At 48.5% G+C, this 26,627-nt stretch overlaps 1 protein-coding gene across 6 annotated transcripts in view; it reads right to left on the bottom strand.

Annotated features, from left to right (window-relative positions):
- Positions 1–12,255: 12,255 nt before the first annotated feature.
- Positions 12,256–26,627, bottom strand: part of LYRM4 (LYR motif containing 4) — a 158,431-nt gene continuing 144,059 nt past the window's right edge. For all 6 annotated transcript variants that reach the window (XR_012025531.1, XR_012025534.1, XM_072814064.1 and 3 more), the window contains one exon: positions 12,256–12,668. Coding sequence is in view for 4 of the 6 variants with exons in the window: in XM_072814063.1 (XP_072670164.1) it covers positions 12,600–12,668 (69 nt within the window). In the remaining 2 variants the exon portion in view is untranslated. The remainder of the gene's footprint in view (positions 12,669–26,627) is intronic.

Here is a 26,627-nt window from a genome sequence, read left to right as displayed (position 1 = left end):
ATAAATGATGCCCATCTTCCTCAGAATGTAGGAAGAATGAGCGAAGCTCCCAATGTGCTAACCCAACTGTTCTTGTCACTGTACTAAGCCAACAGGCCACTTGTTTCCTGTTGTTCACATGATAGGATGTGCACTGTGCACGCGTGTTGTCGTAACATACACACCGTACATATGTTCACCTGACGTACATCTTCGTGTTTCCTTGAGGCAGCTTCTTCCAAGGTGATCCAGCCTGGGTTAAGAAACTCCTTTTGGAAGGCTTCCTGTTTGGTGTTGTTGAAAATCCATTCTTTGGGACCTGTTTTGATTTCTGTGGCCACCCTCTTCTGATCTGCTTCCTTTCCCTCTAAGCTGTTCCTTGTCAGCCCCTCTGGGACTGATTCTCCTTCTGCCTGCCACACAGTTCTCCGGAAATCCACCTTTAACTCTTTTTTTCTCTTATAAAGAGAAATTCTACCGGGGAAGGCAATACATAATTCCTTTTTTTTTTTTTTTTTAAGTAGGCTCCATGCCCAACTCACGGCCCTGAGATGAAGAGTTGTGTGCCCTACTGACTGAGGCCACCCTCCCCTCAGTCACCTCATCAGAAATCTATCCATTCTTTCAGCAAGAGTGGACGGGGCTCTTCTCATGTGGCCGGCACAGCCATGGTGTTGGGAGGTGTGGGGGTGAAGACATAGGGGGGAAGTGGCTCTCAGGGAGCTTGCATTCAGGCCAGTCGGGCCTTTATGGGGACAACTCCAAATCTACATCTACAGGCACCTTCTCTGCACTCATGCTCCCATCTTCCTTTCTTCTACAAACCCTAGCCAGCTCAATACACATGGGGAAGTGTTTTCCTCAAAAAAATCTGACCCCACCCCCGAATCCTGGAGTTGGTTCTGCAAGGCAGGGGAGGGCTGGTAGGCCTGTGGCTCTGCCTCTGTTCCCCTCAGATGATCCTCCCTCAGCCCCTTTGCATCACCCCTGTCTCACATGCATGTCCAGACCTCCCAGAAGTGGGACTGCCATATTGCAAACCTGTATCTACTACGGTGGAATGCACACGGAGCCCTCTGACCACAAGTCCCATAGATGTACAGATGTGTATATGCATGCACATCTAGAGGCACACAGGAGGAAGTTTCTAGCAGCGTTGTTCCTAACCTGGAAACCATGCCTCCCGCAGTCATGGCAGCACATAGAGATCCTTACATCGTGTCCGAGGCACGGTGGATGGATCGGCAAGAGCTACAGGTGCACACATGCCATGCTGCATCTCCCTGAGACAGACCGCCCTCGAGCTACAGTTGTGGGCAGAACTTGTCTGTGGTGTCCTAACCTGTCAGTTATGTCTCTCTCTTGCTGAAGAGAAGCGCTGACTGATTTGGGTAGATTCCCACGGGACGTGATGCCGCTTGCCAGGATTAGTTCCCTCAGTCCTCACAACTGGCAGTTGGGGGCTGGGGAGGGGAAACCGTTCCTCCACTCCTGGCCCCTGGATTTCTCCCTCGCTGGTGGGCTCTTGCGCCCCCCTGTCTGCTGCCCACGGTGACCTGCTGGGTGGGCCGCAGCCATCTGCCCACGTTTTCCGGTTGAGTGGGCTCCTGTACAAGTTCTCAGGGCGTCTCCTCTCACGGCAGCAGTGGGGGGCCGCGACCTGGGCAGTGCGTACACTCTGCAGACTCACACTCACCTGGTGTGAAGGGTCTCCTTGGGAATAGGGATGTATTTGGCCCATTTTGACTCACACGTTTGTAGACTTGGTCCCTGTAGCCTGCGCCAATAACAAAGATGCCATTCTGTTCCTACGGACCTTCGTTGGTCTTATTTCTCAAGTGGTACAAAGCTTGGGCCACTGGACTCCCCTAGGGACTTCAACACAACTCTGGGAGAGACATATTATTCCGATTTATGATTGAAGCAATTGAGTCTCCGAGAGGTTGAGTAATGTGCCGAGTAAGAGATTGAGCTTGGATGTGAATCCAGGACAGCCCGACCCGCATCCATTTCTCTTGTCCATGTTCAGCTACAACAAGCACAAAGAAGACAACCTACCAAGTTCATCCATAAGAAGCAAAGGTGGGGGATCCCTGGGTGGCGCAGCGGTTTAGCGCCTGCCTTTGGCCCAGGGCGCGATCCTGGAGACCCGGGATCGAGTCCCACGTTGGGCTCCCGGTGCATGGAGCCTGCTTCTCCCTCTGCCTGTGTCTCTGCCTCTCTCTCTCTCTATCATAAAAAAAAAAAAAAAAAAAAGAAGCAAAGGCGGTTTTGCTCGGGTTCTTTCCTTCCTTCTGGGTCTCCTGGGAGGGTGAGGCCTAGACCAGACCTTCTAGGCCTCTCAGGGCGTCGCTAGACATCTAGACCTCTTAATATCGGGACAAGAGGTCCACCTCCCTCTTCTTCCTACCTCCTGTCTTCAAAGTGCCAGTTACCTACTTCTGGGGGGAGAGAGAACCCACCTACTGAAAAACGTGAACTTGTGCTCTTCCACCCGGGCCCGGATTTCATTCAACAGCATCAGTCAATGTTCCAAACTGCAAGTTACAGAAACCAGCTCCAGCCAGCTGGAGCAAACAGGGGCGTCCGTCTGATGGATGTGGGGCTACCACGTGCATCGGAAGGCAGCTGGGCCTCTCAGGGCCACCGGAATCAGGAGGCTCTCTCTGCCTCCTCCCGCTCCGATCTGCTGCATTCGTCTCTCCCTGCAGACTAGCATCTCCTCTCTCCGTCCGCATGACGGATGGAAGGTGGCTGCTCTGCATCTCCCGAGTCTGTGCCTTCCAGTTCCAGCAAAGAGCCCAGCTGGAAATGGAACTCTTGTGCCTGGTTCTGAGTTTCTTTCTTTCTTTCTTTTTTTTTTTTTTAAAGATTTTATTTATTTATTCATGAGACACCCACAGAGAGAGAGGCAGAGACACAGTCAGAGAGGGAGAAGCAGGCTCCATGCAGGGAGCCCGATGTGGGACTCGATCCTGGGTCTCCAGCATCAGGCCCTGGACTGAAGGGAGAGCTAACCTGCTGAGCCACCCGGGCTGCCCCCTGGTTCTGAGTTTCTAAGAGAAAAAATTCGGCCCACTTTGGGTCAAACAGGGTATGCATCTCTGTTCCATTAGCTGCGGCTGGAAGTGGGGTAGGATTATGATGTGAAATGGTTGTCAAGAACCCCCGATGCCTGTTGGGGTCTCGGGAGGTGGGCAGATACCCCAAAGTGTCTCTACTGCAACACAGTAAAACACACAGTAATGTGAACCGCAGACGTACAGCAGTGCAGTGAGGTGTATGTCTGGGGACGTGAATTTGCCCCAAGGGAGACTTGTTGTTGGCCTACGTGTGGTTCAGTGAGAGGCAACCCCACCCTGCCAGTGTTTCAGGACCCAGCATTCCAATTATCTTTGCGTCACTCCTATTCTTTAAGTATCCCTTCGCTCATCAAATCTGTCACTTGCAAATGCCGTTTGGATTCATTCTTCCCTCTGGATCCAGTCCCTACCACAGCGCACCCCAGGCAGGCGTTAGACTGCATCTAAGTGACGGCGACAATTTCCCGGCTGTCTCCCCCAAGAGGCATCGTGTGCACCAGGCAGTTAATCTGCCGTGTCCCACCATCCCCTTCTTAACAGCTCTCTTCCCACCAAATAAAACTCAGGCTCCTTAGCCTAGAATTCACAGTTCAGGCAGAAATATTTTCTCCCTTTGATCTCCCCTCCCCTCCCGCTCCTAGCCCTGAAAGTAGGGCCCTCCTAGGTAACTTACCCCCTTAGACTTTGCAAAGGTATTTACATGTCTTAGGTGCTGTCAGTGAGCATATTAAGGGAAAAAATCTCCATCTGGTTCATTTTTACATCCCCTAAGGTGTCTGATACAGTTTTTCTTTTTTTAAGATTTTATTGATTTATTCCTGAGAGACACAGATAGAGGCAGAGACACAGGCAGAGGGAGAAGCAGGCGCCTACAGGGAGCCCAATGCGGGACTCGATCCTGGGACCCTGGGGTCACGCCCTGGGCCCAAGGCAGGTGCTCCACCGCTGAGCCCCCGGGCATCCCAGTCTCTTCCATTTCTGAAACACTCCTCCAACAACTTGCTCCCTTCCACTCCCGCCGTATCACTTCTCATCGGGTCAGTGACGAGAGCCTCCTGATGTCACTCACCCATGTGTCCCTCCAGTCTGGTTTCATACAGAAGCTACAACTGACTCATAACACGGTCACTTAACCCTTTTCTCTTAGACTGCCGTCCCAACTCCTTGCCTTGACTTCCAAGGGCCTTCGGAAAAGGTGACGTCTCATCCCATACCACTGTGCTCCTTGTGGATGATTCTTTTTTTTTTTTTAGATTTTATTGATTTATTCCTGAGAGACACACAGAGAGGCAGAGACCTAGGCAGAGGGAGAAGCAGGCTCCATGCAGGTTGCCCAGTGCGGGACTCGATCCTGGGACCCTGGGGTCACGCCCCAGGCCCAAGGCAGGCGCTCCACCGCTGAGCCCCCCAGGCGCCCCTCTGATACAGCATTCTAAATGAATGCTACAACACCTAAAGTTTGCTCGCTCATTCTGTATCACATATGGTAGAAGATCCTTAGGGCCACCCTGTCAGGTGGGTAGGCAGTTAGGGCCATTCCAGAGATGGGGAAACAGAAGTTTAGAGAAGCTACTTACCTGGGATCTCGCTGCCAGGAAGAGGCGAAGCTGGAAGAGGAGAAGAACCAAGGACTTTCTGGGAAGTGGGCAGCTTGGGGCCACGGTGTGCACCTGCCCCTTTGTCAATCCTCAGCCCAAGCGGCCGGGCCGAGCTGATCTAGCCGGCGCTCCCCATCTTCCGCGTCCCACTCGGGGGGCTGATTCATGCCCCAGGATCTCTCCAGCTCTCTCCAATCGCGGTTCTCTTGCTCTCGTAGCCCGTCCAGCCTCTGGTCATTTTCCAGCTGTTCTCCATGTGTTTAGCCGCACTCCCCCGACAATGCCCAGGCATAGGAACCCCGGGCTCACCCACAAGCTGCCTCTACCCCAGAGTGCTCACTCTTGCTTGCATACGTTTTGAACTTTCGTTTTTAACCACATGCCTGTAGGGAAAACATCCAAAGCAAAGTTACTGCAGGGTAAGCCCGGCGGGGATATCCCCTTTCTTTTTCAGTAGGGTCCAGATTTTGCTTTGGGAATCTCAGAAGCCAGCAGAAGCTAGGGAGAGAGTTTTCATTTGTTTAAATAAACAAATTTATATTTATATAAATTTATATATTTATATATATTTATATTTATATATATTTTTTTAGTAGGCTCCATACCTGGCGCGGGGCTTGAACTCACAACCCTGAGATCAAAAGTTGTGTGCTCTACCAACAGAGCCAGCCAGGGGATCCCAAGAAAAAATGTTCAGTTCAGAAAAAATTGGAGACCTGTTCGGTCAGACACTGGGCTGGAGGCTGGGGAGGATTCCGAGGGGCCAGGGCCTTCCTCCAGGACTTCGCTGTACCTTTGCAGGGAGCTCAGCTGGCTGCGCTGCCCAGTTTAACCCAAAATCCACATTCTCATGAACCACATGGGCTGGGCTGAAAACTACCACCCACACAAAGAGCACCAAACCCCATACTATTTAGGGGACTCATCCTGAAGATTTCCTGATAATTATTCCAGAAACACTCAAAGCGTCTCCAGGATGGTTTCTTTCCTTTTGATTTAACTGGCATTGCAAGCTGTGAAGCTAGAAAGGTTGCTAGGGGTTCAGGGATCTGGTCATCCTACGTTGCCTACAAGGAGCAAAGTCAGTTAGTGGCCCAGCTGGAGTTAGAGCCCCTCCTGCAGTGGTATCCCTAGGACTCGGGCTGTCGGGCCATTTCCACCATCCTCAGTCCCCTCATTGCTCCGTATTCCTGTCTTCCAGTTATTTATTTATTTATTTATTTATTTATTTATTTATTTATTTATTTATTTATTTTTGTTTCCCCATATTCTCAAAGGAATTGTTTTTTTTTCTTCCAGTTTTTTTAGAAAAAGAAATATTTTATTTTTTTGCAGTCTGTTACTGATATATCATTTCCCCCTTTGAACAACGTCTACTTACGGAGTCCCACAAAGATGTGCCTTTAAATGTTAAAATTCGGCAAATTAGTCATCCTAACACAGGTTACATGTTTGAAGCATGAGTAGAGAGTAAATATGGTAAATCTTGATGAGACACTTGGCATTAGTATTGCAGTCCCTGATCCTATATCTACGTGTGCTGTGAAGTGTCCCTTTAAAAACCCAGAACCAATTATATTATTAAACTGTCTCTGTGCTCAAGACAGATGAAGTCACATGAATTCACTTAGTAAGTGATCAAAAGGTTTTTCTTTTGTTGTTGTTTAGATTTTATTTATTTATTTGAGAGAGGGAGAAAGAGAGAGTGGGGTGGGGTGGGGGGGGCAGGAGAGGAGCAGAGGGAGAGGGAGAAGCTGCCTCTGAGCCGGGAGCCAGATGCTCAATCCCAGGACCCTGAGATCATGATCTGAGCTGAAATCAAGAGTCTGACGCTTAACTGACCGAGCACCCAGACACCCCCGATCGGAAGTTCTATCGAACTGTTTTAGCGATTAAGTGGCAGTCGTTGGAGTGATACGGTCAAACAAAGTAAATAAAGTAAACTTTATTTAAAAAGGGTGTAGTCTTCTGACCGGAGGAGGAGAGGATCATCTCCAGGAAGCTGTGGCCCTGCTGCGCCGGCTGCCTCCGGAGGCCCAGCTCCTCTGGGAGGGGACACGGGCTCAGCCTGGGGCCAGCGGCTCTCGAAGACCCCGAGTGCGCGTCCAGCTCCCCTGGAGTCGACATCTGCGTGTGGCCCATTTCAGGATGGCAAGAGCCTGACCTCGTTGGCTGCTGCCATCGTGGTGTCAGCGGTCGCCGCTGGGCCAAGAGCAGATTCGTCCCTGCCGGCCGTCCTTCTGGGGCTCTGCCCCTGAAACTTTGCCCCGAGCAAAGGCAGGATTATCCCTCTCAGTCTTCCAATGACTCTCCACCCGTGGAGCGGTTTTCACGGACGGTTCCCCAAAGCACTGGGCAGGGCTGCAGGAACACTGAGAAGCAAAGACCTTGTTTGCTCTCAGAGGCGAGGTGAGCCACTGTCCGTAGAGGGCATGGCAAACTGTCATGCCGAAATCACTGCTTTCTCTACCAGCTTCCAGATCTTTCTGTAACAACCGGCCAATACCAGATTGGTGATGAGGTGCCTGCCATCCTGGCATGTGCGAAGCACAAGTTCCTGCGGCCTGTTTCTTTTGTTCATAGTCCTGACCATCTGCATGGGCCTCCCCACCCTCGTCTGCGTAACCTCACCACATGAGTCTGTTTCGACGATTCAGAAAATGTGGCCGCTTCTCGTGGCTTCTGATTTACACGCTGGGCCACTGTCATGAAGCCCACTGGTAAGTTTAATGGGTTGAACTTTTAAAATGTTCTTCGGTTCATATGATTATCTTTAGTCAAGAACTGGTCATCCAGGGGCTCCTGGGTGGCGGAGTCGGTTGAGCGACCAACTCTTGATTTTGGCTCAGGTCATGATCTCAGGATTGAGCCTTGTGTCCGACTCTGTGCTCAGCACAGTCTGCTTGGGATTCCCTCTCTCCCTCTCCCTCTGCTCCTCCTCTTGCTCTCTCTCCCTTAAAAAACAAAACAAAACAAAACAAAAGGTCATCTGGGTTCTGACCATATTTAACAAAGAAAAGAACTTCTTGTTCGTGACCTTGGGTAGGCTCAGAAGAAGAGTTCCCAACTCAGAGGACATCATTCTTGGCATCGGAAATGCGTTCTCCTTCATTCTGAGTGCTTATCATTTCTTCAGCTGCTGCTCTATTTACAGCCTGGCCTCAGTACGTGTGATAGCCGCCAATCTAGAAAGCTACCAACAGTTTGCCGAAGTACCAAACAAACGAAAGCAGCTCGTTCTGTTATAAAATGTTGGTGCACTTCCTGTATACTTGTTGATATTCTACTGGGCATTTTAGTTGTGTTCTCAGAACTATAGTCTTAGAATGTGTAGGCCAACCTTCCTTCGCCTTCTTTAAAAATCTTCTATCACCTTTTACAAAATATAGAAAAATTTCCTCCTACTCATCCTGTCCTCAGAGACAATACGTATCTACAGGCATTACATGGAGAAGGAGTGTATTTGTCTTACAGAGAGCTATGGGTAAAGTTTCTTTATAAGGGTCTTTTATTAAATTGTTTTCTTCTAGTGGATTTTTTGTTTGTTTGAAAAAACCAGGAATAATATTTTCAACCTTTGGAAGTAAGACACACATTTGTAGATGCTAGTCTTTCTGTTTGAACCTGGCAGGAGGAGAAAGCTTCAGACAGTGCCTACTCCCGTCTTGTCTCAGCTGGTGGCCTAACCTCTGCTCAGTCACCCAGGCCCCAAACCCAAGGCCTTGGAACCCCTCCTGGACTCCCCTGACACCCTCTCTATACTTCACATCCAATCAATTACCAAGTCCTGTTGACTATATATTTATTTTTTTCTTTCTTCTTTTTGGTCCTGTTTTTTTTTTTTTTTTTTTTTTTTTTTTTATGTATACCCTAACGGGGTCCAGTCGTTGGCAAGCTCTTTTGTCTTTAAGACACATGACATCTGTACTCTGTAGGTACTGTGGAAACGGCTCTCCACAGGAGACCCACAGTTTTATTAAGTTTGCCTACCTACTCTTTGGTTTGCTATGTGGCCCTGAAAAAGAGATAAATTACAGTACTAGCTCTCTGTATTAGTCATTGCTGCATAGCTACCCACAAACTTTGTGCCTAAAACAGTAATTTGTTCTGTATCATAGGCCTGAGGGTTGGCTGTAGTTGACCCATCTCAGCGAGACTTGGCTGGGAGGCTCAGCTGGGCGCCTCTGCACCACACGTCTCTCACTCACCTTGGGAAGAGCGGCTGAGCCAAAGCAAGTTCTTCTCAGGGTGATGTTGACTCTACTTCGCAACGATCATCGTCCTAGGTGAAGTCACCACCATCTCTTACCTGGACTAGTGTCCAGTCTAAGCCTTCCTCCACCTCCCATTAAAGTTGGTTTCCCTGTACCTCTCCTAATCTGTTACCCCTCTACAAACTTTATCCTGCTGAAAAACTTCAATAGCTTCTTAGGGCCTGAGGTCAAGGCTCCCTGGGCCCTCCACAGTGTGGGTCCTGCCTATGACTCATCCTTGCTTGCCAGCCATCCTGGTCTGCCTTTAGTTTCTTGCATGGTGCTTCCCGCCACCCTGCTCCCTCATTCAGGCTTTGCATATGCTGTTCCTCCTGCCTAGAGAGCTCCTCTCCCCACCCTTGGTCCGGCCAAGTCCTTATTTATTTATTTATTTAGATTTATTTTTATTTATTTATGATAGCCATAGAGAGAGAGAGAGAGAGACAGAAAGAGAGAGAGGCAGAGAGAGAAGCAGGCTCCATGTGGGGAGCCTGACGCGGGACTCGATCCCGGGACCCCAGGATCGCGCCCTGGGCCAAAGGCAGGCGCGAAACCGCTGAGCCACCCAGGGATCCCCTCAAGTCCTCATTAATCTTCAATTTAAATCTCCCTTCCCTCAGCTTTCCAGATACTCCCCATCAGCTCCTAGAGGACCTTTATTTCACCCTTTGTAACGCTCCTCAGACGTGTCCTTTCTCATCCAGTTCCTCTGCTGGACTGCAAGCTCTGCAAAGGCAGGGGCTGCGTTGTTCACTGGTCTCCCCCGCACCTGGCACCAGCTGACTCACAGTCAGTGCTCAATGAATGAATAAAAGACCAGCGTTAGGGATGGCAGAGAAAGGTCTGCAGATGACCCAGGGATGCTCAGCATCTTGGTTTTCACACCTGCAGATCTGGGGGTTGGACCAGGTGGGCTCTAATGCCAGTCGGCTCTGACATTTTGTCATCTCAGTAGCCGTTCCCCTTGGCCTGTCCCCTTTGCTCCCGAATGCTTGGTTGCACTGTTGGTTGTATTCAGGGGCAGGAGATGTTGGATGAAGCTATGGATGAAGGTAGTGAAAGTAACTGCTGCTGGTGGCAGGGCGGAGTAGATGTGAAGCCAGCTCTACTCAGATCACGATCTTCTTTCAGTTCCACGATCCAGAGACCCACAGCCATCAGAACACAGCCATGCACTTGGTCAAGTAAGGTTTCCCAGGTATTAAAGCATGATAGCCAGCCCCGCCGAGTGTTATCTCTGAAGGTCTAGAGAATCGCTGTGCTTGGCCAATGGTTTTGTCTTGTAGTGGCTTTTCTCATTTGCTAAATGCTGACACAGGAAAGTGATCTGCAGACCCCAGCCCGAGCCCCTCTTCACAACAGCCGAGCACAGCAGAGGTCTGTGACGCTGAGTGTGATGTGGGGGGGGGGGGGGTCCACTCAAGCATGGGGAACGCTCAACTCTAGAAACAGAGATCACTACTCTGGGTGTGTCACTTTATTCAAAGCCCTAAGTCCTCTCTGGTACTCTGAGCTGAGGAGCACCCAGTGCAAGGCTCTGCCCGCCTCCCCTGCATCTGGAAGACAGGGTCAGGCCCCCTATCTGTGGATTCTGTGGGACAGGCTTCTTGCGTATCTTTCCATATATTCCTAATGCATAGTTATTCTTATCTGAGTCACAAAAATTAGCTCCGTTTAAGGCTCTGGGCATGTTCAAACCCATTCGTGGGCTTTGATTAGCATAAAAGCAACCTGCTGTTAGACCTGCAGAACGAGGTAGGTTTGTTTGCTTGGCCCACTGCCTCTGTCAGTCAAATCTGGGGGGGGATAGCTCCTCTGGAGTGGATGCCCTGTTAGGAACTTGACACTTCTAGGGGAGAGGTTCAACCCTAGACAGGTTTCCAAGTAGCAGTAGCTTTAATTAATTAAGTATAAATCAGAGGTGACATCCATTAGCTAGCCCTTGTTGCTGAATGCCCATATATCCTACCGATGCAGAGTGGAAAAGTGACCCAGAGCCGCACGTCCCAGGGTGGGCCACTGTCCCATGATAGTCAGCTGAAGGGGGAGAGCACATTTCCCACATCACCTACACCCAGTCTGCTCCACGCTGTCACCCTAACATTGTTTGGGGCTGGGGGGAGCTGTCCAAGACCTACCAAGGTTCAGGTGTACAAGACTATCCATGGGCAAAAGCTTTCTGAAGTCCTAAGTTGTACTGCCAAACAGAAGGAGTACACTTTTAATCTATTTTGGATGCACTGTTACAACAAAATCTACAATCTATGGGTGGCAGGTTCGGTGACACTGTCACAGCGATGTTAGGCCCATAAATATTCATATGAGCCTGTTCCAAACCTAAACACCTTAGTAATGAATTCACTTAGTGCTGTTTACAAAGGTAAACAAGTCACTCAGATAGTATCTGGGTTCCCTATAAAACCCTAGATATCAAGTAAGTTATTTAATACCTTCTTCTTCTATTTTTAGCTGATGTGTTTCCACGGCTAAATGCACACAAATATCTTTATTACCTGCAACATCCTCAAAAAGCAGAGCTCCCGCAAACCAACTAGACATTAAAGACATGAGGGGACTTTTAAGCATGTAAATATAAATGATCGTGCCTCACATCTTACTTACTAAGTCAGAACTGAGGGGAGGGATGTGCCAAGAAACTGCTTTTAAAAAAACTCTGGGCTGCCCGGTGGCTCAGTGGTTTAGCGCCGTCTTCGGCCCAGGGCGTGATCCTGGAGACCTGGGATCGAGTCCCGCGTCGGGCTCCCCGCATGGAGCCTGCTTCTCCCTCTGCCTGTGTCTCTGCCCCTCTCTCTCTCTCTCTGTGTATTCTCATGAATAAATAAATAAAATCTTAAAAAAAAAATAAAATAAAAACAAAAAAACCCCACTCCAATTCTCAAGTGCTCATGGCTCTGTCCGGGAAGCTAACTCTGGGAAGCAGTGCCGAGTGGCCCTTCCCCAACCTTGGCGGGCACTAAGGTCACTTGGATGTGTTAGACTTAGGATTCTGATTCAAAATGTTGGGGGTAGGGTTTGAGATTCCGCATCTCCAGCAAGCGCCCGGGTGGGGCCCACACTCTGAGCAGCAGGTCGGCAGGATCCTGTGCCCATGCATGAAGCCACATGCGGGCCCCTCTGCGGTCACACAGGGGATAAACTGCAGGATGCACCCTCTACCCCTCTGGCCCTGCCCTCTTCCCCACAGCCCTCCAAATCTTGGGTGCCTAGACGTGCCTTCACCAAAGGGACCGTCCTGCTGGGTCCCCACCACCCTCTGCAGGACCTGCCTCAGTGGAAAGCGGGAGTGCCTTCATTATCGGGAACATTCTGGTGCAAGAAGGCTCAGGGAGACGATTCTGTTTATTGTCAACCAAGAAACAGAGGGCGGAGGCGCTCTATACAAGTGGTGGAGAGATACAGAGGAGAGGAGACGCGACAATACACAGCAGTGTTCCGAGTGAGCGCCACTTCTTCATTCTAACACCTGAATCAAGGAGACACAGCCACCCTTTTCACTAAGGCTGCCGAGGAATGGACACCGGACTCAGTTTATCAGCTCCTCGAGGGCAGGCGGAGCGAGAGGCTATCGTTGGAGGAGGCCACCTGCGGTCTGTGGGGAGCCGGCCAAGCGCAGGATGGATGCTGAAGGCAGCCCTCCGCTGCCCGTGGCGGCTGGCCCCGGCTCCCTAGGTCCTAGGCTTCTCTTGATTCTCAATGATCAGCTTGTCAGTCGAATACATTTGGCCGATGTGGACCTGAAGGCAGAGAAAGACACAGACTCCATTAGCTGCGAAAGGTCAGAAAAAGCATTTCTAACATTTAAATGCCAGCCTCTGCCATCCCAGGGCTGTTCCTGTGGGAAACTGCATCGTGAGGCCGAGGGTCGTCACCAGGTTGGCCTTTGCCGACTCCCCACACCCTCCAATCCCACTTCCTTGTGAGGACAAGTTAGAGATCCACGGTCATTCTTTCTCGCCTTTGAAATGGCACCAGCAGCCATGGCCTTGGTTTCCTGGAATGTCCTGGGCTGAGACCGTCCACCAGGTTCCGCGGCTGGTGGCCCGGAGGGAGAGCCGTCTAGATGTGGGTGACGGCAGCTCCTCACCGAACAGGACCCCCTTCCTTTAGAACTGGTTCTTCCGTAAGCAAAGGCTTTCAGCATAAAGCAGAGATGGGTCTTGGCCGTGTTGGGCTAGAACAGGGGTTTACTGATTTTAGAGAGAGAGAGAGAGAGAGTGTGAGAGCTCTGTGGGGAGGGGCAGAAGGAGAGGGAGAGAGAGAATCCTCAAACAGACTTGCCACTGAGTGTGAAGCCTGACACAGGCCTCGATCTCACAACCCTGAGATCATGACCTGAGCTGAAATCAAGAGCCAGATACTTAACTGACTGAGCCACTCAGGTGCCCCATCTATTTTATTTTTTTATTGGAGTAGAGTTGACACAGCATCTTACATGGTTTAAGGTGTACAACATAATGGTTCAACTTTTCCGTATCTTCTGTTATGCTCACCACAAAGTATGGCTACCACCTGTCACCATACGATGCTACTACATCACTGTCTTCCCTGTTGACACCCCAACAGACCATCTGAACTTTCCCATTTTCCCACACCATTGGTTATGTCCTCCAGCACACCCTTACGTAGAGGTGTCCCAATGGCCCAGGAGCACTGGGGACTCACAAGCATCCTGGTGCCAGGAGAATGTGAACAAAGAGGTCAGAGCAGCCAGGTTATTGATAAAAGAAAGCTAAAGTACAGAGTGGAGATTTAGGGCGATGAGGATGATCGTGTAGATATTTTCACTACAAGTGAATTCCTTAATTTGATAAAAGAAAGAAGTGAGTGGTGGTTGTGGAGCATGAGTGCTCTGCCCCATTCCTAACAGAAGTCGGGGACGAGCTCTGCTCCTGTGCCTTCAGTCTCCCTTCCTCTTGTCAACGTAAAGAACACATATGGCTTCCGATGCAAGCAGAGAGGGCAGGCCTGGGATTCTGTGGGCCACACTCTGACAGTGAAGTCATAAACCACTCTGAGGTGTGAGATTAGCTGGATGAGATTTCAGGATGAGTGGAGCACAGGCTTGTCCTGACTTCTCTTCTCGATGAGCTGGAATAGCTGCGGGGCGAGCAGAAGCCGTAGGCTCCCTACTCCAGAGCGGAGGCAGGGCAACGGTGCTCGCCACACTGGGTGCTATAGGGTTTTATTTTCATGTGCTAACCTCAACAGACACACGGGTCCACTAGCAATGCTTTTTTAGAAGAAAGGCTAAAATATCAATTATTTTAAAAGGAAGAAAAAAAATCATTATTTTTTGGGGGGATGTCTAGGTTAATAAAAATAATTTGATGTAACCGCTCAAACGGTTCATTTGCCTGGGAACTTGTTTTATATTTCATTGATCTGGGAAGGGTTTATCAGGAACCCCCTCTTAGAAATGTCGACAATCACTCAATATCCATGAGTGCTTGACTGAATTCATCAGTGTTTTGTCAGGGCTCTAGTGCCAAGGAAAAGTTACGATCCAGCATAAGGAAGAACTCTTTCACAGGGTTGTCAAAAAATGGAAATGGCTGACTTGGGAAGCTGTCAATTCTCTGTAAGGAGGAGAAGGTGAGGATGGAGAAGCAATTTATATGCTGGACAGAGATAGAACCAGATGGACTCCTTCCACCCCTCAGCCTCTCTTACTACTTGTTGGGTCTCCAGGACCCACCTCACACACCTTTCAGAGCAGCTGGGTGACCCCTGAGAGGCCCAGTGTCAAGCCATGTGTGCGGATACCCTGAGAAAAGGTGGTCTCCGTGGTGGACTGTCTGAAGATCCAGTAGCATGTTTATTATGCTGCAAAATAAACATGTCTCCTCCCACACAGCTCACTTTGTGTTCACAGCCACCCTCTTGATGGGTGGGCTACAAGAAGGACACAGGGTTCTCCTGTTGTGTGGCCTTTCTCTTCTATTCCTAAGCCTCGAGGGATCCAGTTAACACACCAGTGGTTCTCCTAGTCCACCAATCCAAAGGATGGAACCTTTGGGGGATGGGTGCTCTCTTGAAAAAAATGCAGATGTGATATGGGGTGACTTAGTTGCAAGCAGCGCCATGTAAAAGGCTCCAAAGAAAACCACAGAATGAAGAGTGAGGGGCGATCCAAAGAGCTCAGGCTTTAGGGAACTTAAAACCTTCAGAAAAAGAAAAAAACAAACACAGAGAGGGAGACAAACCATAGGAGACTCTTAACTACAGGAAACAAACTGAGGGTCACTGGAGGGAGGTGGGTGGAGGGACATGGTAATGGGGTGATGGGCATGAAGAAGGGCACGTGAAGTAATGAGCACTGGGTGTTATATGCAACTGAAGAATCCCTAAATTCTAACTCTGAAACTAATAATAATTAAGTTGAATTTAAATAAAAATTTTAAAATAAATTAAAAAAAAAAGGAACCACCTCCCTCCACAAACCTTCAAGTTTGCAGCCCATTTTGACAGACATAGGAATTAGATTAAAAAAAATTCCATTCAAATACAACACTTTTATGGCTTTTGGGGAAAAAAATGAAATCAGATCTTATTGTTAATGATGTGAAGAGAGCATACCAATTAATATCTGTCCAGGCCCTGTGGTCTGAGAGCCACAGTCCTCTGGTGACCCCCCCCCCCGCCCCCAAGTAGCACAGAACTTCTCACTGACTGCCGTGAGACTCTGGGTCTTCCAACTTCTCTTTCTGAGACTCCTCTCCCAAGAAAGGCTCATTCCAGGTCCACCACACAAAAGGCTGCCCACCCTTGGGGCGAATGGATGAAGCTTCCCTGGGTCCCCTCTGCAGGAAGGGCTCTCTCGCTCTCTCTTGCTCTCTCTCTCTTGCTGTCTCTCTCTCAGTCCTGGGAGCACTTACTGCATGTGTCTGCGTGTCTGCATCAGTTCCTTTGCGTGAGCATCAGTGACTGCCAGGGACAAAGGAGGGACTCACATGCTGCTTGTTCCGACTTAGTTACTTTCACAGCATAGTTTAGGACAGTGCTAGGCGCATAGGAAGTGCTCAGTGAGTACCCGGTAACTAAAAATAACGGGGTCTAGTATCCCTGGTTTATAACCAAGGCTCTAGGTCCACTAGTTCTGAAACCTAGATCTGTTAAGTAATTACACAGTGCTTTGGTAGTGAGCTACTAGTGGAATTGATAAAGGCAAGTTGATAAAAGCAATAGGACCATTTCATTGTAATAAGAATGCTCACTCGCTGTTAAGGAAAATAAAATGATTTAAATTTGGCCCAGCAGAAAGTTTAAAGCTGTAATCCAAGGCTATAAGGGATTAACCCAGAGCAATTACAGAAGATGGAGGAGAAATATTCAGTTCACACAGGGAGGAAATATTAAAAAGTCATCTCAATGAGAAGGATAGAGGCGAGGCAATAAATGTTTACGTAATAGTTCTGTTTCATGTATTTGGGCTATAAACTGTGTGAGCACACATGGGGGGGCGGGCAGCTTGGGGATGGATGCTGTGGTGCTAATGACGGAGCATGTTGCTTCTGAGCTGGAGGTGAGAGGAACCGGTCAATGAAGTGAGGAAGTACAGTTACCAGCTTCAATTTACAGCCTTTCCAGAAGCCCCGATGGGCTTAGCCAGCCACATCCAAATATTACCACGCATAAATTGGTCATTAAAGCTGATCACACTCTTATTCTATAAACTTCAGGAGCTGGCATTAGAGTCCATTAGAAAAATACACAGCTTACTCAACTGCAAGTAGATGGGATGGCTGGATGGCCTAGAAACACTTATGAGCTCTGAGACTCATTAGGCAAATAACCTGCTGGGGAGGAAGGAGGAGGATCCGAGAAAAGAATTCAGTACAATGTTTCATGTCTTCATTGCTCACTCATCTGCAGCAGTGCACTGTCTCCTGTGCAACACATCTCAATCTGATTTAGACTCAGAGGAGCTGGGCTCGCCACAAGGGGTGGGGGCGGTGGGAGGGCCGCCGTGGGGCCTCTGCTATTTCCTGCCTTTTTCACGCCGTTGTTATGAGAATCAAATGCGATACGAGACTGGAAGAAAATGTACCAATTGCCCCAGATACTTCCTAAGGCTCAATGACATGAGCTGTCATCACGTTGGTGAGAGGATTAAATAAGAATGGTAGCGGGCATGTAGTCATGGCTTGTCACGTTACTGATGCACACGGCATTGTGCATACCCCGTCTGCTGTCCACAGGAATACCACAGGGTGTCAGATCCTGACCTCAAAGATTTTGAAGTCTCCTCACCCCCTGGCTGCAAGAGTCTATGATTCTGTAATTGTTAAACACTGTCACACTGTGCAGAGGGTGTCGGTGATACCTGACACCACTTCCTGGGTTTGAACTTGAGCTTCCTGGGCTGGACTGGAGGACTGATGGACTCTCGTCATCTCTGCTCTGGGCCAGGGCTTCCTGTCCAGTAGGCCCATGATGCTTCCAGCTGGTCATCAGAGCGGTCCGGTGTGAGGAGGTGCCCTAGGCACTGATAAGTTAGGGGAGAGATGCTGACTCTCCTGGCTTTGCTGGAGAAGCCTAGGGACGGATGGTCCCTGCTCTCTTACCTCTCTGAGGATGGTAAAACCACCCAGGCAGAGATGGTTCCCTGTCCAACAGGGGAGAGGGACAAATCTTGCCTCTCGCATTGTACTGATTGCACCATTACAGCTCATGATGATAATGATGACGAGAGGTAACAGTCACATTTAATGAGCATTTACTGTGTGCCAGGCACTGTTCTAAGCATTTAATTAAATCAATTAATTAAAAGTATTTAATTCTTCCTATCTCACAACAACTTTGAGGAAGATACCACTATCATCATCAATTTAAGGCTTTCTACAGGCAAACCCCATCTTTGGTATTTATATTCCACATTTGGAAGGAGTGTAATTGCTCAGATGGGCATGCCCTTCCAATATAAGAAGCCAGGATCTCAGTGGATCACACTGAAATATGAGGAGAAAAGACAGTAACAACAGTCACAACAACAACAAAACAACAGATCCAGACATAACCCTAAAAAGAATGTGTAAGGCTTTAAGAATCAAAATGATAAAACTTAAAAATATAAAATGAATTTGAATGAAATAAGATATACCATGTTCATGGAAAGACTGAATCATATGACAATGTCAATATCTTGCCAAATTAACTTATGTTGAACATGATAATAAAAACCCCAATGGGGTCTTTTTGAGACATTTGAGGAAACAACTTTCATGCTTATTTGAATGAATACAAAGTCAAAAATAGGAAAGAATATTTTGATGAGAAAGATATTAAAGCATTTTTGAGATATGATTGAAACAGTTGGCAAGGGCCCAAGGAGAGAGAAATAAGCTAGAAACTAGGCCTTACCAAACAGAGGTAGTTAATACACAAATTCATACTCATGAGGGCTTGGGGCTTAGCTTGAAGAGGATGTAGGAACTAGGTAACTAGAACATTTCTTTGCAGTCTCCTAGTGAGTTTCATGTAAATGGTGTATTCTGTTCCACTATATATTTATACTCATTTTATAAAAGTGTTTCCTCAACTCTGGCCCTTTGAGAAAATGCATTTTATTTACCCTATGCCTTTGAGTGCCTCCCGACACACCTGGTTGAGAGACATCTTTTTAATTCCCGAAGACAGTTACACTTGATCAGGGCTTTGGAGAGTCCACCCAAAACCTACGAACCACCAACATAAGTGTATCTTTGATAGCAGAATTTCAGCTTTCAGCCTCCTTGTCAGAACACATGTTCTGTTGACTGCTGCCTGTCTGCTTGACCCATGGAAGGCAGGCAGGACATCTGTGCCCCTCCTCTGACCTATAATGATGTCAGACAGTTTTCCATGCTGCCTGCAACTTGCTCAATGATTCTCCCAGTGAGCTTCCAGTGTGGAGAGTCCCTGTCACAGCCTTGCCATAGTAGAGCAACTGCTATGACATCCATTTTCCAAATAGGCTATTTTATCATACTTGGTTTCCTAGTAAGTTTTTTTTTTTTTTTTTTTAGATTTTATTTATTTATTCATGAGACACACACACACACACACACACACACACACACAGAGGAAGACATATAGGCAGATAGAGAAGCAGGCTCCATGCAGGGAGAGCAATGTGGGACTCAATCCCGGGACCCTATGATCATGCCCTGGGACAAAGTCAAATGCTCAACTGCTGAGCCACCCAGTCGTCCCTCCTAATAAGTTTTTAAAGAAGCAAACTGAAATAGGGATACGTGAAATTATATATAATTTTTCCAGTCTTTTCTCTTTAGCAGTAAGAGGTAAGATCCAAACTTAGGAATAGAGGTCACACGGTCTTCCTCTAAAAATAGGTCTTGATGCATACGCTTTTTCTTTCTAGAATTTGGTAGCCTTGTTTTTCAAAATGTTTTTATATAGTAACAAAACATTATTGCTTTTGAATTTGCCATCGCTTTATGAAATAGAAGAATGTGTGAAGTGGTCAAACTAGATCTTTGAGAGGTCAGTCCACAGATAGATGTACAGCAGAGAAAGGAGGCCAGTCCAAAGAATCCAGAGATGAATCTTGTTGTGTTGCCTTTCTCTACACATGCTCTATCTCCATTCAGCTCTGTGGGCCTTGAATTTTAGATACTAGATATTTCTTTTTTTTTTTTTTTAAATTTTTTTTTTTTTTTTTTTTTTTTATGATAGGCACACATTGAGAGAGAGAGAGGCAGAGACACAGGCAGAGGGAGAAGCAGGCTCCATGCACCGGGAGCCCGACGTGGGATTCGATCCCGGGTCTCCAGGATCGCGCCCTGGGCCAAAGGCAGGCGCCAAACCGCTGCGCCACCCAGGGATCCCATACTAGATATTTCTAATGTGGAGGGTGGTGGTGAGGAACTGACCTCTTATTTTTTCTGTGATATTCCTGGCAGGGCGGTGAACAAATTCCTATCTCCTCTCTACATCCCCTGTCACAATTAATACTTAGTATGTTTCGTCTTTGCTGGTAGGGACAAGAGACACCCCAGATACAGGACTGTGTCCTCTCATCAGCATGACCGGATCCCCGGCTTACACCTATTGTCCCAGTGTGATTATTAATAGAGCCTTCTTTCACTCTCAAGGGTCCCCATTTGTGATGAATTATATGGTTGCCCTATCTCTTATCCACCATTGTCAGATTTCTAGGCCATTCTGTTGTTTTTCTGCATGTCTGATGTTCAGTTAAAAATTTTTTAAAAAGCCCACCAAGAGATGGCCTCTTTCTTTTGTATCCCAGGCCATCAGAGTAAAGGAAATCAAACCATTGTAATGGGTCTCAGAAAATTGTGGCCTCAAAGAGCCTGAAGTCATGGGCAGCCGGCAGGGGTTCCCATTCGGACAAGCATGCTGTCCCCTCTGCAGGAATGAGTCTTTTTGAACAAATATACATGTAAGGCAGTGGTTCCTAACAAGACGGGCCTCAGAACCACAGGGTCAGCTTTCAAGGATACACATGGCCGGGCCCCACTCAGAGTTTCTCATTAGGGAGGTGGGCGGGGTGGAGGGGAGAGGGGGAGGTTCATGAATGTCACCATTCTCTTGCTTCTGATTGGCACCCCTTAGTGATGAAGAAGCACAAATATAAGGGCACTCAGGCTCAGCATTTATTATTAATATTTAAAACTTATCAGTTTTTTTTCCAGTGAGCCAATACTTCTCCAAAAAACCCCCCAAAATCTAGGGTTGATATTTAGCCCCCAGGTACTCTTTGGGCATAGCCCTTCCGGAAGGTATGGCCATGGACTACAAGACCAGGGTGGGGGAGGCAGGTGTCTTTGTACCTCGGTGTTACTCTAGGATGCCACATTGTTAATGAAAGCCAGGGAGTCCTCCCACCCCTGTTCTTTAGAGCTACTGGGTACTTGTGGATAGTGTTTGCCTGCTAGGCTGCACCACTGCTCGTGGTGGGCAGAGTTACAATACGGGAAACAGGCCCTAGCTGTGTTCTTACCATTCCCGATGTTCTCCTTCCCCTGCCCGAGGCATGGCGACCATGGGGGACCCTGGACACGGTCGGCCAGCCGCTGGACGGGAGCCTCCTGGAGTCACGGCAGGCACTGCATAACCAAGGCTCTGAGAGAGGAAAGCACGCACACGGCCAGCGCGCTGTGTGGCAGGTCAGCACCGCTGCAGCCCAGTCGCCGGGCCCTTCTGGGAACTGGGACCCGAACTTAGGACCCAAATATCACGTCAGAGTGAAACCCAGGACAGTGACAGGTGCCCAGGCAAAATGCCAGAGACGCTGGCCTTCCTGCGCTGCGCTCGGCTGCACCTCGGCCCCTGAACTCAGTGCTTCAGGCCAACAAAACCACAGCAGCAAGACCGGCATCCGGCACCGCTGTCAGTAGCTGCGAGGTAGGCAACGGCCTAGGCTGGGGCCTCCTGGGACGGTGCTGGGCCCAGCAAGCTCGGGACTGTATGTTTATCACTTGCTTCAAGAATATCCTTGACAGAGTTTTCTGAGATAATCAGGTGCTATTTTGTCCTTTTAGGGAGACCTTTGTTTAGAGTCATCTTGGTTCAATTCTGATTTTGTGTGTGTGTGTGTGTGTGTGTGTGTGTGTGTGTGTATGTGTGTATTTTTCCCCTTAAAGAGAGAGGGGGTGGGCAGAGGGAAAGGGGGAGAGAGAATCCTAAGCAGGCTCCACACCGCTGTGGGGCCTGACATGGGGCTCAATCTCACAACCCTGACATCATGACTTGAGCTGAAATCAAGAGTCCGACGCTTAACTGACTGAGCCACCCAGGCGCCCCTCAATTCTGATTTTACATTTGCTTAAACAAATGTAACTGAAAAGGTCAGGGTAGAAAAGAGAGAGAGAGAGGAGAGAGAAAGAAAGAAAAATACCGAGTTAGATGATTACCCACCACTTCAGACAACTGTTTCTAGAGACTTGCAGATTGACTGTATTTCATTTGGTTTGGCTTTGTCTCCCTCCTTAGAAGGCTGACAGCACCATAGCTGGTCAGACGGTACAGAGCATGGTCACTCACACTATTGTTTGGTTTTATACGTTTTTCACTTTGTGGGCTTCTAGGTTTGAGGAGAGCACGGAGGCATCTGTCACTGTAACTGATTCATAATTTCCAGGGCAATGAACACAGCAGATCCAAAGTCAAGGCTATAGAGTTAAAGAAGAGGCACTCAACACTGCAAAAAGTTAAAAAAACAAAAAACAAAAAACAAAAACCAAAACAACACTGCAAAAAGTTTCCAGAGTATGAACCAGAAGGTGCACTTATAATTCTTTTTTAAAATTCAGGCTTGTGAAATGTGTGGATTTACTGGCTTCCTTTGAAAACAGGATGTTCGATGCCTTTTGGTATTCAGAAGTCAAGGATGACCAAGTGTCCCCTCCCCTGCTGTGCTCACAGCTCTTACAGACCCGGTTTGCTAGACGGTTTCCCTGCAACAACCCCACGCTCAGCTGCCCTACCTCCATCTCAGGGGCCGAAACCCGGCTCGTGCAAGAAATGGTGTGAAACGAGAGAAACAAGAAATCAAAATCCACACTTTTTCTCCAACTTGCCCTTTGTCAAGCTCAGCATCTTTACTGTCAGGACACAGATCTTTCTTTTAAACAGCTGCCTTGCATTCCTTTGCGTCCATCCCCCACGGGGACCTGCTACACCGTATCCAGGGATGTTAAAACACATGGTCAGCAACATCCTTATTTTCCCAGGGCCTGGGAACCTTCTGGGAATATTAAACCTTAAACAGCACTGGGGTCAGATGTATAGCAACATGTGTGATTAAGTGCCTCTCCTCTGTCTCTCCCCATCCCCAAGTCAGGTTGAAAAGAGCACCAAAATGGACAGGAGAGAAAAACACTCGCGTGAACTAGAAAATAAAATAAAATAAAATGAGGTGGGAGGGTCCTTGGAGGGAGCACTGGGTCCAGATAAATTAAGAAGGTACGCTTGCCGGGCCTCCAACCCAGCACTCGGGGCGGGGAGGGGGTGGGTAGTTGGGGCAGTGGACACCCACAGCGACGGGCAGTAAGGTGTGGGCAGTCAGCGGATGGTACCTCTGCTTAGAGGCTCACCCCCACAATATCCTAATCTTGAACCCACCACCTTCTGCAGGACGTCCAAACTGGCAGGGTCTAGGCCCAGGAGAGACGTCTGTGTAGGGACTCCTGGGCATACTTGGAAATGTCTGGGGGAGGGGGACCACTAGAAAACACAGGGTCTCTGTTGGCCCGGGGATAGGGCAAAGCTGATATTCAGCCGGTGGGTACCGGACTTGCTAAAATGTTGAACGGCTTCCAGACTGTGGGTAAATGGTTGCTGCTCAGGGACCCTCCTTCCCTGAGGGTCCATGATGTTTGGGCCTCACATGTAGGGTCTCCCTCGCTCCTGCCATCTCCAGGGTAGGACGCCTGCATCTCACACTCAGATCCTCATTTGGCTTGGTGGGGTGGTCCCCTACCTCCTTTTTGTTTTTGTTTAAATATTTTATTTAATCATTTGTGAGAGACACAGAGAGAGAGGCAGAGACATAAGCAGAGGGAGAAGCAGGCTCCCCTGCAGGGAACCCGATGTGGGACTCGATCCCAGGACCCCAGGATCACGCCCTGAGCTGAAGGCAGATACTCAACCGCTGAGCCACCCAGGCGTCCCTCCCTATCTCCTTTTTAAACATTTTGGAGCAAAGACTTTTTTTTTTTTCCCTAGAAAACATATTACTTCTATGAGTCATGTGTCTTTTGCCTCTTTTCTCTACTCTTTCCCCCTTCACCCCGCCTCCACACATCTGATTGGGCTAAAGAGAAACTTTAGAAGCTCAGAAAGTGCGTGTCCCCACTGGGTGGGACCTCTGAGACACACTCTCGGTTCAGAAATGGGGGTACACTTCGAGCAACCACCAGGACTCCCTGGAGGCAGCCAGGTAGCGAAGAATGCGAGTCGCTGGAGACCGGGGTCCCTCGGTTCGGGGGTCCTCCCTGGCCGCATGCAGGCCCCGCACCCCTGCAGCGGGCACACGGCCTCCCGGCGGCCGCAGCTCCTCCAGCTGCGCTGTGTTTGCCAAAGGCTCTCTGCCAGGCCCCGGACAGGACGCTGTTAGCAGAGCTGCGCTGCAGCCTCGGACCATGTTTGGAAAAGTGCTCTGGGCACCCCCGGCCTTCTGTTCTGTCGCAGCACCAGCCACACCGCCCTGACGTTCTGTTTTATGTAGTTTATGAGCTACTTGAAGTCAGGGGCTGCGTCTGTTTCTCGTCCCTTACACCCAGCGCCGCGCCGTTCGCTGCCTTCCCATCCCCTAATGAAGCCGTAGGCCCCTAAGAGCCTGGGAGCACCACAGGCCTGGGGGGCACCTTTTGTGTCCTTGCTGATGGGGTCGGGATAGCCACAGAACAGAGGGTGGGACCCTTGCTGCTAGAATCATCTCTCTCTGATCATATAAAGGTTCTTGGCAAGGAAACCTGTGGTTTCTTTACTTGTATTGAATCCTCAACCCCTGGCTGAGCTCTGGGGCCTCCACCAGCTCTTCTCCACCTCCAGGGCAACTGGGGGGAGCCAAACGCTTGCTTCTGTAGCCTGAACACGGAACCCTGGGTCTGTGCAGGCAGGGTTTGAGCCCATGAGCCAGTCTGGGTGCAGCATCCCCATTCGCCATCCCTAGCGCTTATCAATCTCTGCTGAACGAATGGATGGGTTCCGGGAGTGGGAGGTGCTTGTTTGTCCAAGGTCTCAGGGCAAGCCCTGTCAGAAGAGGAGGAGGAGGCTAGCGCTGGGGGCGGTCACCAGCAGAGGCCACGCCTGCCAGAGGAAGGCTGCTCAGGCTGTTTAGCAATAAGATGTTCTAGTTACAGTCACCCGAACGAGAGAAACTTCATCATCTGAGACACTCAGCTGTTTCTTAGAAAAAAGTGAAACTTGAAGCTTTTGATGATGGTCCAGTGTTACAGCTGTGCTCTGGATGTTCATTTTGACCCGAGTCCCAAATGTGACCTGCTATAAGTAGTTTCCCCTTGGATTAACTTCTGTTTTGCTTTTCAGTTCAAAGAAGGTGGATGATCCATTTCTGTCATCAAGGTGAAGGGACCCTGACACCGGATTCAACCCTGAGGACATGGCCCGGCCAGTGGGGGAAGCCCATCTTTTATTTATTATTTGTTTAGAGATTTCTTTAAAGATTTATTTATTGATTTTAGTGGAGCGGGGGCGCAGAGGGAGATGGAGAGGCAGAGAATCCCAAGCAGACACCCCACTGAGTGCAGAGCCTGACACAGGGCTTGATTCCAGGACCCTGAGATTATGACTCGAGCCAAAATCCAGAGTCGGACGCTTATCTGACTGAGCCACCCAGGCGCCCCAACAAGCTCCTCTTTTAGAGTAGCTTGCTCACCCTTCTCCGTTCCTTTCCACCCAGTGTCTTAGTTAGAGTGATGTGTTCCTGTCACTTAGCTTTGGGAATCTACTACTGAAAGCTAGAGTTGACCATAAATTTAATTCTTTTAGATTTGTTTGCTTTATTTTTGGATAGAATATTCCATACTCTTGTAATGCACAATGAATGATCACCCAGGGCTGTGAGAACACAAAGCAGGTTGATGAGAGCTTTTTTTTTTTTTTTTTTTATTTATTCATGAGAGACACAGAGAGAGAGAAGCAGAGACCCAGGCAGAGGGAGAAGCAGGCTCCACGCAGGGAGCCCAATGCGGAACTCGATCCCAGGACCCGGGGTCATGCCCTGGGCCGAAGGCAGACGCTCAGCTGCTGAGCCCCACCGGCTGTCCCGATAAAAGCTGTTTCCCTCCTTAACCATTTGGCAGTGACCTCGACACAGCCCGGCCACCAGCACTAACTCATCACAGTGTCCAGGTGAATGGAGACAAATCCTCTGAGACCACAAGGAGATCAGTAGTGTTGCTGCTATCAGTGCCCAGTTATTTGAAGAATGTAAACACCAGGCAGATATAGCCAGGGAAAATGCATATAAAATTAAAGCACGGGGCGTCTGAGTGGCTCAGGTGGTTAAGCATCTGCCTTCGGCTCAGGTCATGAGTCCCGGGGTCCTGGGATCGAGCCCTGCATTGGGGCTCGCTGCTCAGTGGGAGTGGGGAGCCTGCTTCTCCCTCTCTTTCTGCCTGCCGCTCTGCCTACTTGTGCTCTCTCTCTCTCTAAAAAATAAATAAGATCTTTAAAAATGATGTTAAAAGATGTTGAAAAAGACATTAAAGATTTTGTGTTTATAGCCTCAATACTGCGCTGTCCTATTAGCCACATGGCTATTTAGCATCTGAAATACGGCTCTTCCAAATTGAGATGTTCTGGACGTATAAAATACACACTGGGTTTCAAAGACTTAGAAGGAAAAAGGAACATAAAACATCTTATTAACATTTTTTGGTACTGCATGTTGAAATGACAATATTCTAGACACACCAAGTTAAAGAAAATACATTATTAAGTTAATTTTGCCATGTTCTTTTCAATCTTGTGAATGTGGCCACTAAAAAATCTAAAATTACACATTTAGCTTACATTTATAGGTTGTATTATACTTCTGCAGTATAGTGCTGGTCTGTATCATTCTTTAAAAATTTTTATTTATTTATTTATTTAATTTATTTTTAGTGGGCTCAAGAATTGTGGTAAAATATATTTTACATATCAGTAACATATTAAAATAAATTGTATCAAAAAGTATCACTTTAACCCTTTTTATTTTGAAA

Source organism: Canis lupus, chromosome 37 (assembly GCF_048164855.1).
Source record: "Canis lupus baileyi chromosome 37, mCanLup2.hap1, whole genome shotgun sequence".
Taxonomy (NCBI): Eukaryota; Metazoa; Chordata; class Mammalia; order Carnivora; family Canidae; genus Canis; species Canis lupus.
Note: the sequence above shows the minus strand (reverse complement) of the source record. Positions and strands in the feature narration are given on the sequence as shown.